Source organism: Dermochelys coriacea, chromosome 19 (genome assembly GCF_009764565.3).
Source record: "Dermochelys coriacea isolate rDerCor1 chromosome 19, rDerCor1.pri.v4, whole genome shotgun sequence".
In the NCBI taxonomy this organism is placed as follows: domain Eukaryota; kingdom Metazoa; phylum Chordata; order Testudines; family Dermochelyidae; genus Dermochelys; species Dermochelys coriacea.
In genome coordinates, this window is record NC_050086.2 from 8,356,148 (window position 1) to 8,368,652 (window position 12,505).

At 43.0% G+C, this 12,505-nt stretch overlaps 1 protein-coding gene across 1 annotated transcript in view; it reads right to left on the reverse strand.

The window, feature by feature from the left end:
* MYOM3 (myomesin 3) overlaps positions 1-12,505 on the reverse strand; it is a 71,027-nt gene that overhangs the window by 31,513 nt on the left and 27,009 nt on the right. Inside the window, exons 7-13 of the mRNA XM_043506007.1 lie at positions 12,209-12,297; positions 5,959-6,003; positions 5,033-5,173; positions 3,575-3,736; positions 1,878-2,019; positions 1,391-1,590; positions 630-683 (exon numbers count right to left, since the gene is read on the reverse strand). Coding sequence (XP_043361942.1) covers positions 630-683; positions 1,391-1,590; positions 1,878-2,019; positions 3,575-3,736; positions 5,033-5,173; positions 5,959-6,003; positions 12,209-12,297 — 833 coding nt within the window. The remainder of the gene's footprint in view (positions 1-629; positions 684-1,390; positions 1,591-1,877; positions 2,020-3,574; positions 3,737-5,032; positions 5,174-5,958; positions 6,004-12,208; positions 12,298-12,505) is intronic.

The window sequence follows — 12,505 nt, forward strand, 5'->3', positions numbered from 1 at the left end:
TTCCAGGTGGCTGTGTCTGGGCTGAATTCTAACCCTCAGCAACCTCACAATGGGTTGTCTCCGCGAGTAAAATTTTCAAAAGTCCCTACATACCATTTTCAAAAGTGAGTTAGGATCCTAAGTCCTATTGACTTTCAATGAGACTTAGGTTCCTAAGTGCCTAAGTCACTTTTGAAAATAAGACTCACGGCCCAATTTTTAAAGGTATTTTGGTGCCTAGTGGGATTTAAAAAAGCATCTGGGTGCCTAACACCATGGTTAACACTCAGTTAGGCATTGCAACGCAGAGCAGAACGCCTAAATACCAGTAAAAATCTGGGCCTTTGTCACTTTTAAAAATGGAATTCGGGCACTTCTGAAAATTTCATCCCATAATCCTTTGCTTTTAATAAAAACTCTACACTACTCCTTAGACTGAAGTCTCTAGGCTTGACATAATCACAAGTCTAACAGTATCTAATGGCTCCGTTATAAACTGGCCTTGTATTTTGGAATGCTTCTGTTTTCTTGGAGTGTAAGAAAACATTTTCCTGTGCATATTTCCTCCCAGAGTCCTATGAAGTATTATTTTGGCATCATTGTACAATAACAAGCATTAAAAGGAGGGTTAAGCTTAAGTTTGAAATTACCTTCCAGTTCATCTTTGGAAATTGTAATCTCCTTTCCATCATCATAAGGGATGGCTAGGGATTTAAAAAAAAAAATCAATATTATTTACCAGGAGAAAAAGCCACAAGTTTAGTGGAAAGACAGAGACAAGAATCCTGAGTTTCCCTATATGCACACAAAGCCCATAAGCTGGGGTAGTTTGGCCTTCTCCCTTTCTGTACCAGTTTGTACCAAGAGAAGTGCGACAAACTGAAAACTAATTAAAAATTATAGGAACTTCCTTGACATTAAAAATACAAAAACAATCATTTTGAGTTAGACACATTTTAGGCCCAGATTCAGTTTGCCCATTGCCACTTTTGTCTTCCCATTGCAAGCACTCCAGACAATCAGGGGTGTGTGAGCAGAGCTTGAGCACTGTTTGGGTAAGAGAGTAACACATGGAATGATAGGGACAGACACTTAGGTGGTGTCAGTCATCCTGGTTTCATTGGCTTCCCTGGAGCTCTCATGATTTACATCTGCTGGGTATCTACTCACAGTCTTTGCTACCCAGTGCTGTTCACAAAGTGACAATGGTGTTTTAGGTCAGTCTGTCTCCAGCTTTTTCAGTCTGGATCAATGACTTCAGCTGGTGATTCCAGCAGGGCTGAGGCATGTTTGCAGTGTAGGGGCTGCAGTGATGTTTATGAGAATAGGGCATTTTGGATAAATCATCCCGAGTTACCGCCACAGCCTCACAGAGCACATAGGGGAATAATATCCTGTTTCTGATACATACTTATCACTCTTTTTTCCTCATTGGGGTCTTCCATTGTGACTGGATCGCTGGCCTTGGAAGGGTTACTGATGCCTGAGTGGTTGACAGACTTTACCCGGAACTGGTATGTCTTTCCCTCCGTGAGGCACAAAACAGGGCACCTGCAGGTCTTCACGGGCATTTCGTTATATGGCATCCACTCGTCTGTGCCCGCCTCGCACCTGCAACGAAGCAAGACCATGTATCCCCCAATGTGGCAGCGGGCCTTCTGCAGACTATAACTTTGGTAAAGGGACCGCTCAGTGCAACAAACATATGTCTACTCACAGGACTGCAGGCTGGGTACTTGCTGCTTTATTTAACTGCATCACAACATAATTGGGGTGGGGGGAGAAAACTCCCATTGATTAAACAGGAGGAGTGGAGCAGGGTGCCATCCCATAATATTCTGGGTATCCCCAGTAACCCTATCATGACCACTTTATTACAATAACATAATCATACAGACCTTTCAATAAAATAACCGAAGATTGGACTTCCTCCACTATCGCTGGGTGCTACCCAGGAAAGGAGCAGGCAATCTTTATTTACATCATGGCATTTCACATTGAGGGGGGATCCAGGTGCACCGGCTGTTGCTGCCGTAGCATCTAAAGGAATATAGAGCAATTCTGTTAAGCTGTTCTTTCCTGCTTGTGTTCTGAATCTTTCAGTCTCCAAACACTCTGTTGTCTACAGAGAGAGGCTGTAATTTTGTGTTCAGCTTGCTGCAAACTGCAACACAGGAGACATACACACTCTGAGCTCTCTCTCGTGGAGATATTCATCCTGTTCTTTCCTCCTCTTCTTATTCATTTGTATTGCAGTAGCATTTAGGGCCCCATGGTGCTAGTGCTGTACAAACTCAGAACAAAAAGATGGTCCCTGCCTCAAAGAGTTTACAATCTTATCTATACTCTTTCTTGTTTCGTTGTTGTCTTTGAGCGTGTAGGGAAAACAAACTGTCTGATCTGCATGGTGAGGAAAAAATCCACATTTTAAAACTGTAGATAAATGCATTGAGCTCTAAAAGGAAGACATAACTCCAGAATACAACAATGGAGGAACTTCCTATATTATACCGTGACCCTAATAAATGTACAAGGAGTGGAAAATATTAGCAAATTCAATTCTGAATAATTCATATTAAGAGTAATTTCTTTTAAGATTAATAACAAGGTCAGTTTTTTTTAAGCTCTTGAGAAGAACAAGAACTGACCTACTCAGTGTATAAAAAAAAATAATCCAGCATCTGATCAGAGTGAAAAACATATATGTCATGCTGATAAAGCAAACAGGTCCTGCAATTAGAACTGGACAACTGTCCAGCAACCCTGACCTTGTCTTGTAAATCTGAGTAAATGGCTGTTCAGTAACTCTTGTAACTGAAAGCCCACCGTCAATTCTCTGTTTGGCCGTTAAGGGCTCAACTGGGTTCCCCACATCAAATCTGAGACGTGTGGCTCAGAGCATTTCTCTGAGGGAAGGAATTCGCCCAATGGGGTGATGTTGCCGTATCATGATGCTTCTGCATCCCTTGCGGGGATCACTGGCAAGAGTGTTCACATAGCACTGGTGCCATCACTGCTTTCCCCTCACCCACCCAACCCTGCCCCCAAATCCCACTGCATAGGGGAGCTGCAGAGCTGAGCTCCATGGTGTGCAGACCCCCTGCAACAGCTCCCCAAGTCCTATGCTACTTTGGTTCTGATGTTTCTTGTACCCCACATTGCTGTGGAGAAGGGGGCAGGATTTGCCCCCCAAAAGCAAATGAAATCTATTCTCTACCTCCAGTACTGCCTAGACCACATCTGATAATTACAGGGGGAAGAGTGTTGTGTGTGGTAAACAGGTAGGCCTTTGTTTTCCGTGTTTGGCACTAAGGACTCTGCTGTCCACAGAGGCAGGCAGCCATTTAATGCTCAGTTCAGTACAGACTGCTACAGAGGAAACACAATGGGAAGTCAATGGGATTTGTGCCTAAAATCCCAAGTGCCTAAAGTCACTACTGAAAACGGGACGCAGGCACTTTTGAAAATATCACCCCTGAGTTCAAGTTGGGGACAGTGTGGGAAGGCCTTTCTTTGTGAATGAGACTGTGAATTTTCCCACCCCATTGGATCGGAAAAGGGCTTTTGCTTTAACAGGATAGAAACCTGTAGGTACCTCTAACAAACACGTAAGCACTCTGCTCGTTGTACCCGTCTAGTGTAGGGACACGGATAGTGTAGAATCCCTCATCTTCTTTGTAAGCACACAACACGGTCAAAGAAGCCTCGCGATCCAGACACTTTATTTGCTGGCGATCGGAATCCTTCAGAAACTCACCTGCAGGGAAATGAAAACTCAGTGGAACTCTACCTGAATGATGCCCTGTTCAGAGGGGCATGTAGCACTTGCACAGAGTGTAAAATGCTAGCAGGACGGGCACTGCAGGGAACCCTGGGCCTACGCTAACACAACACTGCTGCACAGCTAGCAAGGCCCAGATCCTCAAAGAGATTTGATTTCAATGGGAGTTAGGTGCATGAATACCTTTGAGTTGCTGGGCCCAAGTTACTTCTGCCTAGTAGTAGATCTGAGGCATTACAGGCTAAGCTCATTAGCCAGATGAGGAACAAGCTCAAACCTCTGCCTTCTGAGACGCAGTCACACTCTGGCCACATCCTTCTATTTGTTATCCTTTGCTCTTGCTGTACACCAACGCGGGAGGTTTGGGACTCACTTCTACTCAGTACGGAGGACCCTGAGCCAGAGGAGTAAGTCCATTCACTCTCAGTAAATAGCAGACATTTGTCCTGAGGGCCACAAGGAGCCATGACACATAGTAACAATAGCTAGCACTTTTCATGAGCAGATCTCACACTGTCATACAAAGGAGCTTGGTACCCTCATTTTACAGATAGGGAAACTGAGGCACAGAGCAGGGAAATGACTTGCCCGAAGTCACCCAACAGGCCAGTGGCAGAGCCAGGCTTAGAACCCGTGCACAAATGTACACCAAGCCAGTGTATTTTGGCTCTATCCCCAAGCTTTGGGAGAGTTCAGATATGGATTTAAACTCTGTGATTCATGCCCATCTCTAGAACACAGCGCAGTCTGCTGCTTGCACAGCTGATTCTAGCAGGGCTACTTGTAAACGAAAGGCAGTCTTACTGTGTTGCTCCTGGGACAGGTGCATCCTCCCACAGTTTAAATGTTCAGAGGCAATTAGCATCCTGGCAAAGACCAGTGTCCTTGATTTTGCCTCTCTATAACCTACCCTCCTACGGGCTGTCTGGGAGGCCTACATTTTACTTCATTCGCCAGTGTCTCCTCTGGCTTTACAGGAATATAATAGCAACATTTTGCACTTCCACTGTGTAGAACCAAGATTCCTAGCAACTCTTTATAAACATGAATTAATTAAGGCTCATGTCACCCCATAAAGCAGGTCTGTATTCTTATCCTTGTTTTACAGATGAAGAAATGGAGGCCCAAGTTAAGGGACATGCCAGAACTGGGGCAGAACTGGGAACAGAACCCAGGAATCCTGGCATCCAGTTCTCTTCTGCAAGCACTAGACCAAGTTTATAGGGGGAAAGCAGTCATATCAAAAAAAGCTATGTAGATATGAATACACACCGTCTCTGAACCAGGTGATATCTCGTTGGTGTTGAAGTAGATCAGAAGAAAAAAAGCAGGAAAGGGTAAAAGGTTCCTTCTCTCTGGAGAATAGGGGCTTCAGTGAAAAGGCAAAATCTGCCTCCTGGCCAATGAGTGATCCTGTGAAACAAGAGCAAAACCATGCAGCCATGATTAAGGCTACAGTTTTGTCATGGAGGTCACGATGGTCACAGAAATTGTGAATTTGAGTCAAACTGAGTGGTGTTGTAACCTAGCGCCCAAACTGAGTGGTGTTGTAACCTAGCGCTCAGGGTTGCAGCACCACTCAGATTTGGTCCTTCTGCCCCTCCGTCTCCTGAGAGGCGGATGAACCAAACCTGAGTGGCGCTGCGACCCCATGTGCCGGTCTCAAAGCCCAGCACGGGGAGCTGGCCCCAGCTCTGTGGAACAGGAGCTGCTGTTTTGGAGTGAGTGCGGGACCGGCTCATTCTGTAATCCCCACCCTGCTTTCAGAACATAAGAATGGCCATACTAAGTCAGATCAAAGGTCCATCTAGCCCCGTATCCTGTCTTCCGACAGCGGCCAATGCCAGGTGCTTCAGAGGGAATGAACAGAACAGGTAATAATAAAGTGATCCATCCCTTATTGCCCATTCCCAACTTCTGACAAACCGAGGCTAGGGACACCAGAGTCTTGTCGGTTTTCCCCCACACCTCTGCTGTGAAATTTACTAAAAGTTTCCTTGGTAAAATCACAGCCCTAGTCACAATAAAAACAGGAGGGTCCTCGGTTCTTGTCATTATTATGGTCATTCATCTAGTGCCATAAGTGTGTGTAGTGCTTTTCATAAACATCAGGCTACTGGGAAGAGGTACACCTTGTCTGAACCTGTGCCAGGGGCCTCAGCCCATACATAAACATTCAGCAACAGTAATTTACTCACTTTTGTATATTTCTGAATCGAATCCTGACTCTTTCCCATAATATTCTGTAAAAGAAGGTGGAGGGGATGGGAGGAATAAACACATTTAACAAATTTATGTTTCAATATTTATCTTCCTCTTAATAATATGCAATGATACTTAACTATTACGTATTGTATCACTTCTTCGAAATACGGTCCACTATAAACATTAAATATTAGCCTTCAAAACACACCTGGGTGGTGACTTCTTCAAGCAGGAACACTTTCCAATGCAGAGCCTTTTACTAGTTTAACAAACTGATAAGCATCACTTCACCCAGAAGTGAAATGCAGCCACCTCTGGGGCAGAGCCTGGCATCTACTCAACACCACATGGCAACATTATGCAACAACACAGGAATGGAAGGGAAAAAGAATAGTCTGTTGAAAGTGCTGGAGAGATTTAGGACAGCAGAAGATATTAGTTACTGAAGCTGGAATATCTGAGGTTAAGCTGCCATACCACTGCAGAAAACGATATGGGATCTTTAATGACCACATATGGCCTGGACCTCAGGTTTGTGACTCATCCCAAGGACAGCATGTCCAGAAGTACAGAACGTTCCAAGACATGGGCTCACTACTGGCTCAGAAGGAAAAGTATCACACACTGAATCACCAGCAGGACTTCTTATGGCACCTACTTGTTTCTTGGAGGTCTCTCCCATGAAAACAACAATCCTAGCCAAACCTTGTAAACTGCTGGGATCACAGAACAAAGTCTAGTGGCTTTGAACTTAATGCAATGTAATCATGCAGCTGAAGGAACTGAAGAATTCCAAAACAAGATGCAAATGATTGCGTTTCTTAAACCTCTCATCCTAAATAAATGCATATAAGAACTGATCACATTCATTCTTTCTCAGTAGCCAGTACATGGCAATTAAAATGGATGGAAATCAGGAATCTCAGACCAGGAAATTCTGATATCCTTTCCAGAAGTGATTTTCTGCTGCTGTGATGAAAGGGAAGGCAGACAAAACTTTGCACTGTTATGGGGAAATCCCACATTCAGATGTAGCCTCTCACTTGTTGCTTCCATCTGTCCTTGGCCACAATGGATCATGAAGGTAGCGTGCTTTGTGCATGGCATGGAGGTAGGAAGGAAAAGCATTACTTTAAGGGCATACCTGCTGGCCAGGTAGAAAGGATGGCCCTAAATGAATGAAGCCATGTGATAGCATTATACAGTCATAGGCAGAAGATGGTGAATGGGTGGCAATGACTAAAGAGGGGAGTCATGGAGAACATCAAAGGGACATGCTGGGTTCATCAAGGATAACAAAGAACCCCAAAATATCATTGATAGGCAGGGCAGCCCCACTAATCTAGAGAGCCGTTCGGGCTTGGGACCGCCTAAGACATCAAAGGTATGTCAGGCAATGCAGGGTCCAAGAGAACGACTGCCAGTGGCCAGTTTAGTGGGACATGGAGAGCTTCCAGGCCAAGCCCTATGGCTTTGCTTTGGATTCTGTTTTCAGACTGTTAAACACAAATAGCAAAAGGAAGGGGCATGTTACCAGGATGGCATCAGGCAGGGTCAGGGGAGAAGGAACAATGCAGGCCTGCCGACAGCAAATGTAAGAAACAATATTTGGAAGTGCCAATAGCACAGAGTTCTGCTCCGACCAGAGTCTTCATAAAGGAGAATTTGATCTGGTACTATGTGGTGCTAGGACAGCTGTCTCCTCCAAGGAGGTTTTCTATAATAGATTCATAGATTCAAGGCCAGAAGGGACCATTGTGATCAACTAGTCTGGCCTCCTTTTATAACATGGGCCACAGAACTCCTCCAAAATAATTCCTAGCACAGAGCTTTTAGAAAATCATCCAATCCTGATTTAATAATGGTCAGTGACAGAGAATCCCCCCCCCCAACCCTTGGTAAATTGTTCCAATAGTTAATTACCCTCACTGTTAAAAGCTTACACCTAATTTCCAAACTGAATTTGTCTAGCTTCAACTTCCAGCCATTGGATTGTGCTATATCTTTCTCTGCTAGACTGAAGACCCCATTATTAAATGTTTGTTCCCCATGTAGGTACTTATAGACTATGATCAAGTCACCCCTGAACCTTCTCTTTGTTAAATTAAATAGATTGAGCTCCTTCAATCTATCACTACAAGGCAGGTTTTCTAATCCTTTAATTATTCTCATGGCTCTTCTCTGAACCTTCTCCACATTTTGACTGTTGTTTAACATTCTCTTGAGATACTAGTGGAATGGAAAGAGTGATAGAATTGTGGTGTATTGAAAATTGTGTTACAGTTATAAACTATCACTTTAATTCTCATGGGTTTCAGGGGCTCTGTAGGAAGTGTACAATCTGGGTTTTTCAGCAGTCAGTCTGCAAAGAACCAGCCTAGAGGAAGGTGCAGTGAGTTGTGCCTCAATCTCTGGAGCAGCCTGCTTTCTCTCTGCTTGTTTTTGGTTCTTGTGTGTTAGTATTCTGGATTTTAAGAAATAAAGTCATGTTAAATTGCAACCTTTTAGACAGAGCATTTTATGTTTTTATCTAATTTTTCTGTTTGTATGCTGTGAACATAACAAGAATCATTTGCCTTGTTCTGTTGTCACACCTGTTTTTTTTTTCTCCCAAGCAGGGTTTGAAAAGAGTGATTGGGAGAGAGAACGAGGGTGGGTACTCCGTGACCTTTCTCGTGCATGTTATTCAGACCACCCTACTTCTGCTTCTCTCCTTTGGAAGCAGTGGAAAGTGTATTTTCCAGTGCTGTGTGCTGCTTGTTTTCATGCCACTTCATCTATCAGCACCAAGTCAGTTTCATTCCCCTTGCAGAATTTATTGCCAATTCAGGGCAGTAAATCAAGCCAGTTGGAATGTATCCAGTCACTCGCGGAAGGATCTTGTTTCTGCTGCCTTTTCCCAGGATCTACTCTTAGTTTTAAGCTCCTGATTCTTAGAGATATATGGCCTGATTTTCCAAGGCACAGAGACACTAACGTCAATGGGATCTGTGGCTACTTTCACCACCTCTGAAAACCAGGCTAACACAATAAGTCATATAAATACTGCAGTCTGGAATTCCTTCACCATGACAGCCAAACTTTCACTCACACGTTTCCTGCTTGGATTGCCCAATAAATTGTTCTTTATTGCTTTCTTATCTGCAAATAAATGCCACCATCCAATAGACTTTGCACACTGAAGCCCATGTGGTTCCATTGCTTAGCTTTTGGGAGTTCACCTTTGCTCTGTTTGGATGGTGCAATGTACAAGAGTTCTTGACAGAAAATAGTGCTGTTACATGTGCTTTTGATTTGCATCTCAGTTTGATTTGCACCCCCAGGGAGGGGATTAGAGAACAAACAACATGTGACAGATGGTAGCCACATTGCTTAATGGAAGGGGCTTAGTTACTACAGTGATGAGCCTGCTATAAGAACCCAATAGTATAGAATAGTTGTACACCCCCGAGCTTTTTACATACTTCCTGCATTAGGATAAGAATTATCCAGGCTGGTCCGCCATGCAAACTAAGGGCTGCCATTGTTATTATAAGTAGAGTTGGGTGAATACCAGAAAACTGAAAAATTTGTTAATTCAAAAAAAAAAATGATTTTGGGTCAAACCAAAAACATTTGTCCAATTTTTCTGCAAATCAAAAAGTCGAAAAAAAATTAATTTCAAGTTGAACAAAATGTTTCATTTCGGTTCCAAGCATTTTAAAAATGTTTTTGATGGTTTGAATAAAAAAAGCAAAGGAAATTGTGAAACAAAAAGTAATTTGGTACCAAAATATGGAAATGTTTGGATTATTTTAGGGAGTTTTATCACCAAATCAATTTGGTGAAATTGACACAAATTTGCAAAACATTTTGATGTTGCCAAATTTGCTTTTTTTGTTCCCCCACCCCCGCAAAAAGCTTTGTGCATAAAATTTTGCCCAGTTCTAATTATAAGTGAATATCTGTCTGCAACTGGAGTATGTACGTGCATGTGTGTATGTGCGTGCATGCTGATTCTGACTCACGTAGGACACTATTTAACAACGGATTTTAAAGATAGCATAAACAAAACATGACTCTTAAAATTCTTTGGGCACATTCTGCTCTTGTGAAAGCTGAGTCTACAAAGGAGATCCAGATTTTATCAGTGCACAACATGCAAAGAAAAGGAGTGGTGATAACATGGCCCAGGGTGGAATAGAGAATTTTTTGAATCATATATACTTTTATAAGACCCAGCTTTCTGAGTAATTGACCAAGCTGGCTTTTGCATCCCACATTGCCATCATCTCTCTCATACCAATAAGACCTTTGAAGCAGTCGGTTCACCTCCTTTTCCAGAATGGTATCGGTTCCCATCTCTGTTATTCTATTACCCATGTCAGTCTCACTGAGCATGTTTAGCTGTCTATAGTTCTGTAGGTCTATTCCAGTCCAGGTTTTTATGACAGCATTGTTTTATATATAGATTAGAAATGTCAAGGTCTAAACAATGACCTCATGAGATGCCATTGCATATTCCCTAGAGCTTGGCATAATTTCCCTTTGTAAGTACCAGCACTTTATTTCCAGTTGTTTCCTCATGCATCTGGCTTTAGCTTGGGCAGAATCTTGCTGTATATTTGTCTTGCTATAAAGGAATTCATAAAAAGGATCCATGCAGCTTATCTTGGGATGACAACAGATACAGAGAGGAGAGCCCTGAACATTCTCCTGTTGGGTTACACTCGGCAACGAGAACTGTGTGTTCTGTGGAGCTCCGCCTGGAGAGAGATCTGGGAAAAACAGCACTCTCAAACTGACATTCAGAAAAAACAACTAGATCCTCCCCAGACCTGCTGTGCTTTGAACTGCAGGGCCTGGTAGTATCACTGCAGAAGGGGTCAGCAGCCAGACACAGCACACCTTCAGTGCAGTGGTGTCAGTCCACTTCAGGCCTAAATTCTGGGCTGTGTCCAGAAAGAGTCTGAAAGATTTTGGCTGAGTCCAGTAGGGCCACAAGGGACTGAGGCAGAGTAGCCATCTTTAAGGTGTATCTGGGCAGGCCCTGAGGGAAAGAGCCTGACAGGCTCTGACAGAAAGGGTGTGAGGGAGAGATTTGGCCTGAGTCCAGTGGCCTGACTGGGAAACCAGTTCCATAGCGACTGCTGGTGTAGGAAGCACTGATTCTCTGTTGTGGTCTCCAGGGTATTGCACTAAGCTGCTACAAAACAGCATTTCAGCAAATTAAACAAGGGCACCCAGAGAATCATGGCAGTGGCCCTTGGCTGGATCTGGCCAACAAGAAGTCCCTATGGCCCAGACTGACAACAATCTAAAGGGCTGGGGGATGAGAATGGGACCCTGACTGAGAACAACCAGGAACTCCGGGCTTCCACCCAAAGGCTATTGCAGAGGCAGAAGGGGAAAGAATGGTGACAGTTAGACGTAGGCTAAGCTAGATCCCGGGTTATAAATACTGGGTTTCATTGTAACATGAGTCCAGCCATTTTGATTTCTGTTTGTTTAAACAGAACACACTCTAGTTAAAATCTTTTTAACTCAACTCCTAACAGAAAACACCAGGAGAAGAGCTCTTTCAAAGAAGGGTGATTGCTATTAGACCACACAAGCTGACCCTGACCGTTTGCATGAAACTCTGCTAGACAAACTTCCATGCCTCTAACCAAAGTGATCTCACTCCCTGCTTTGAATAAGAGAGGAAATAAAACCATGAAGAAAAACAAACAATCTGTAGGTAGAGTGTTATAATAAAGAAAAAGTGTGTATGGAAATAAGCTGCTAGCAACTCTGCTTTGCACGTGTTACGACTTAGACTAGGGAGGGATAGGTTTGAGGAAATACAAATGATTACGAACTAAGGCTCAGATCCTCAAAGGTATTTTGATTTCACTGGAAGGTAGGAGACCTAAATATCTTTGAGGCTCAGGGCCTAAAATTTTGTGCATAAGAAGAGTTAATCCAATATGGATTTTCTTTCTTAGATTTGTGGTTAATTTACCAACAACCTTTCTGATGGGTTGGCTATTTGTCTCTGTAATGACCATAGAAATTGCTTTATGGACAGTTTACCATGGAAAACATATTGATTGATGCTTTTTAAATAATATTTTTTAAATCCAATTGTTCTTCCCTCCTACAAAGGCTTAGCTAGACAACCCACTGCATCCCCCTTGTTCATGTGTATATGGTTAATACAGTAATTTCTTTTAACAAAAACAAATAGAAAAATCCATAAAAAATGTTTAAAAGGAAACTTACTCTGGACAAGCACCGTAGCAAATGAACAGGCCTCACCATATGGATTTTTAACTTCGACACTGTATTCAGCAGAGTCTTCCAAGGAGCATCTGTAAGAAATGGTTTGTTTTTCCTTTTAAGTTTCAGTCTTCGATGCTTCCGCTCGAGGGTTAACTCTGAGCAGTGCACGTCAATATGGGTTGGTCTTTAAGACCAAACTTTAAAAGAGAAGGCTTGTTTTTTGCCAAGACTTTTTTGGGGTACAGGAGTCAGGCATTATTGACACTTAGAAGTCAAATAATAGAATTATAGAATATC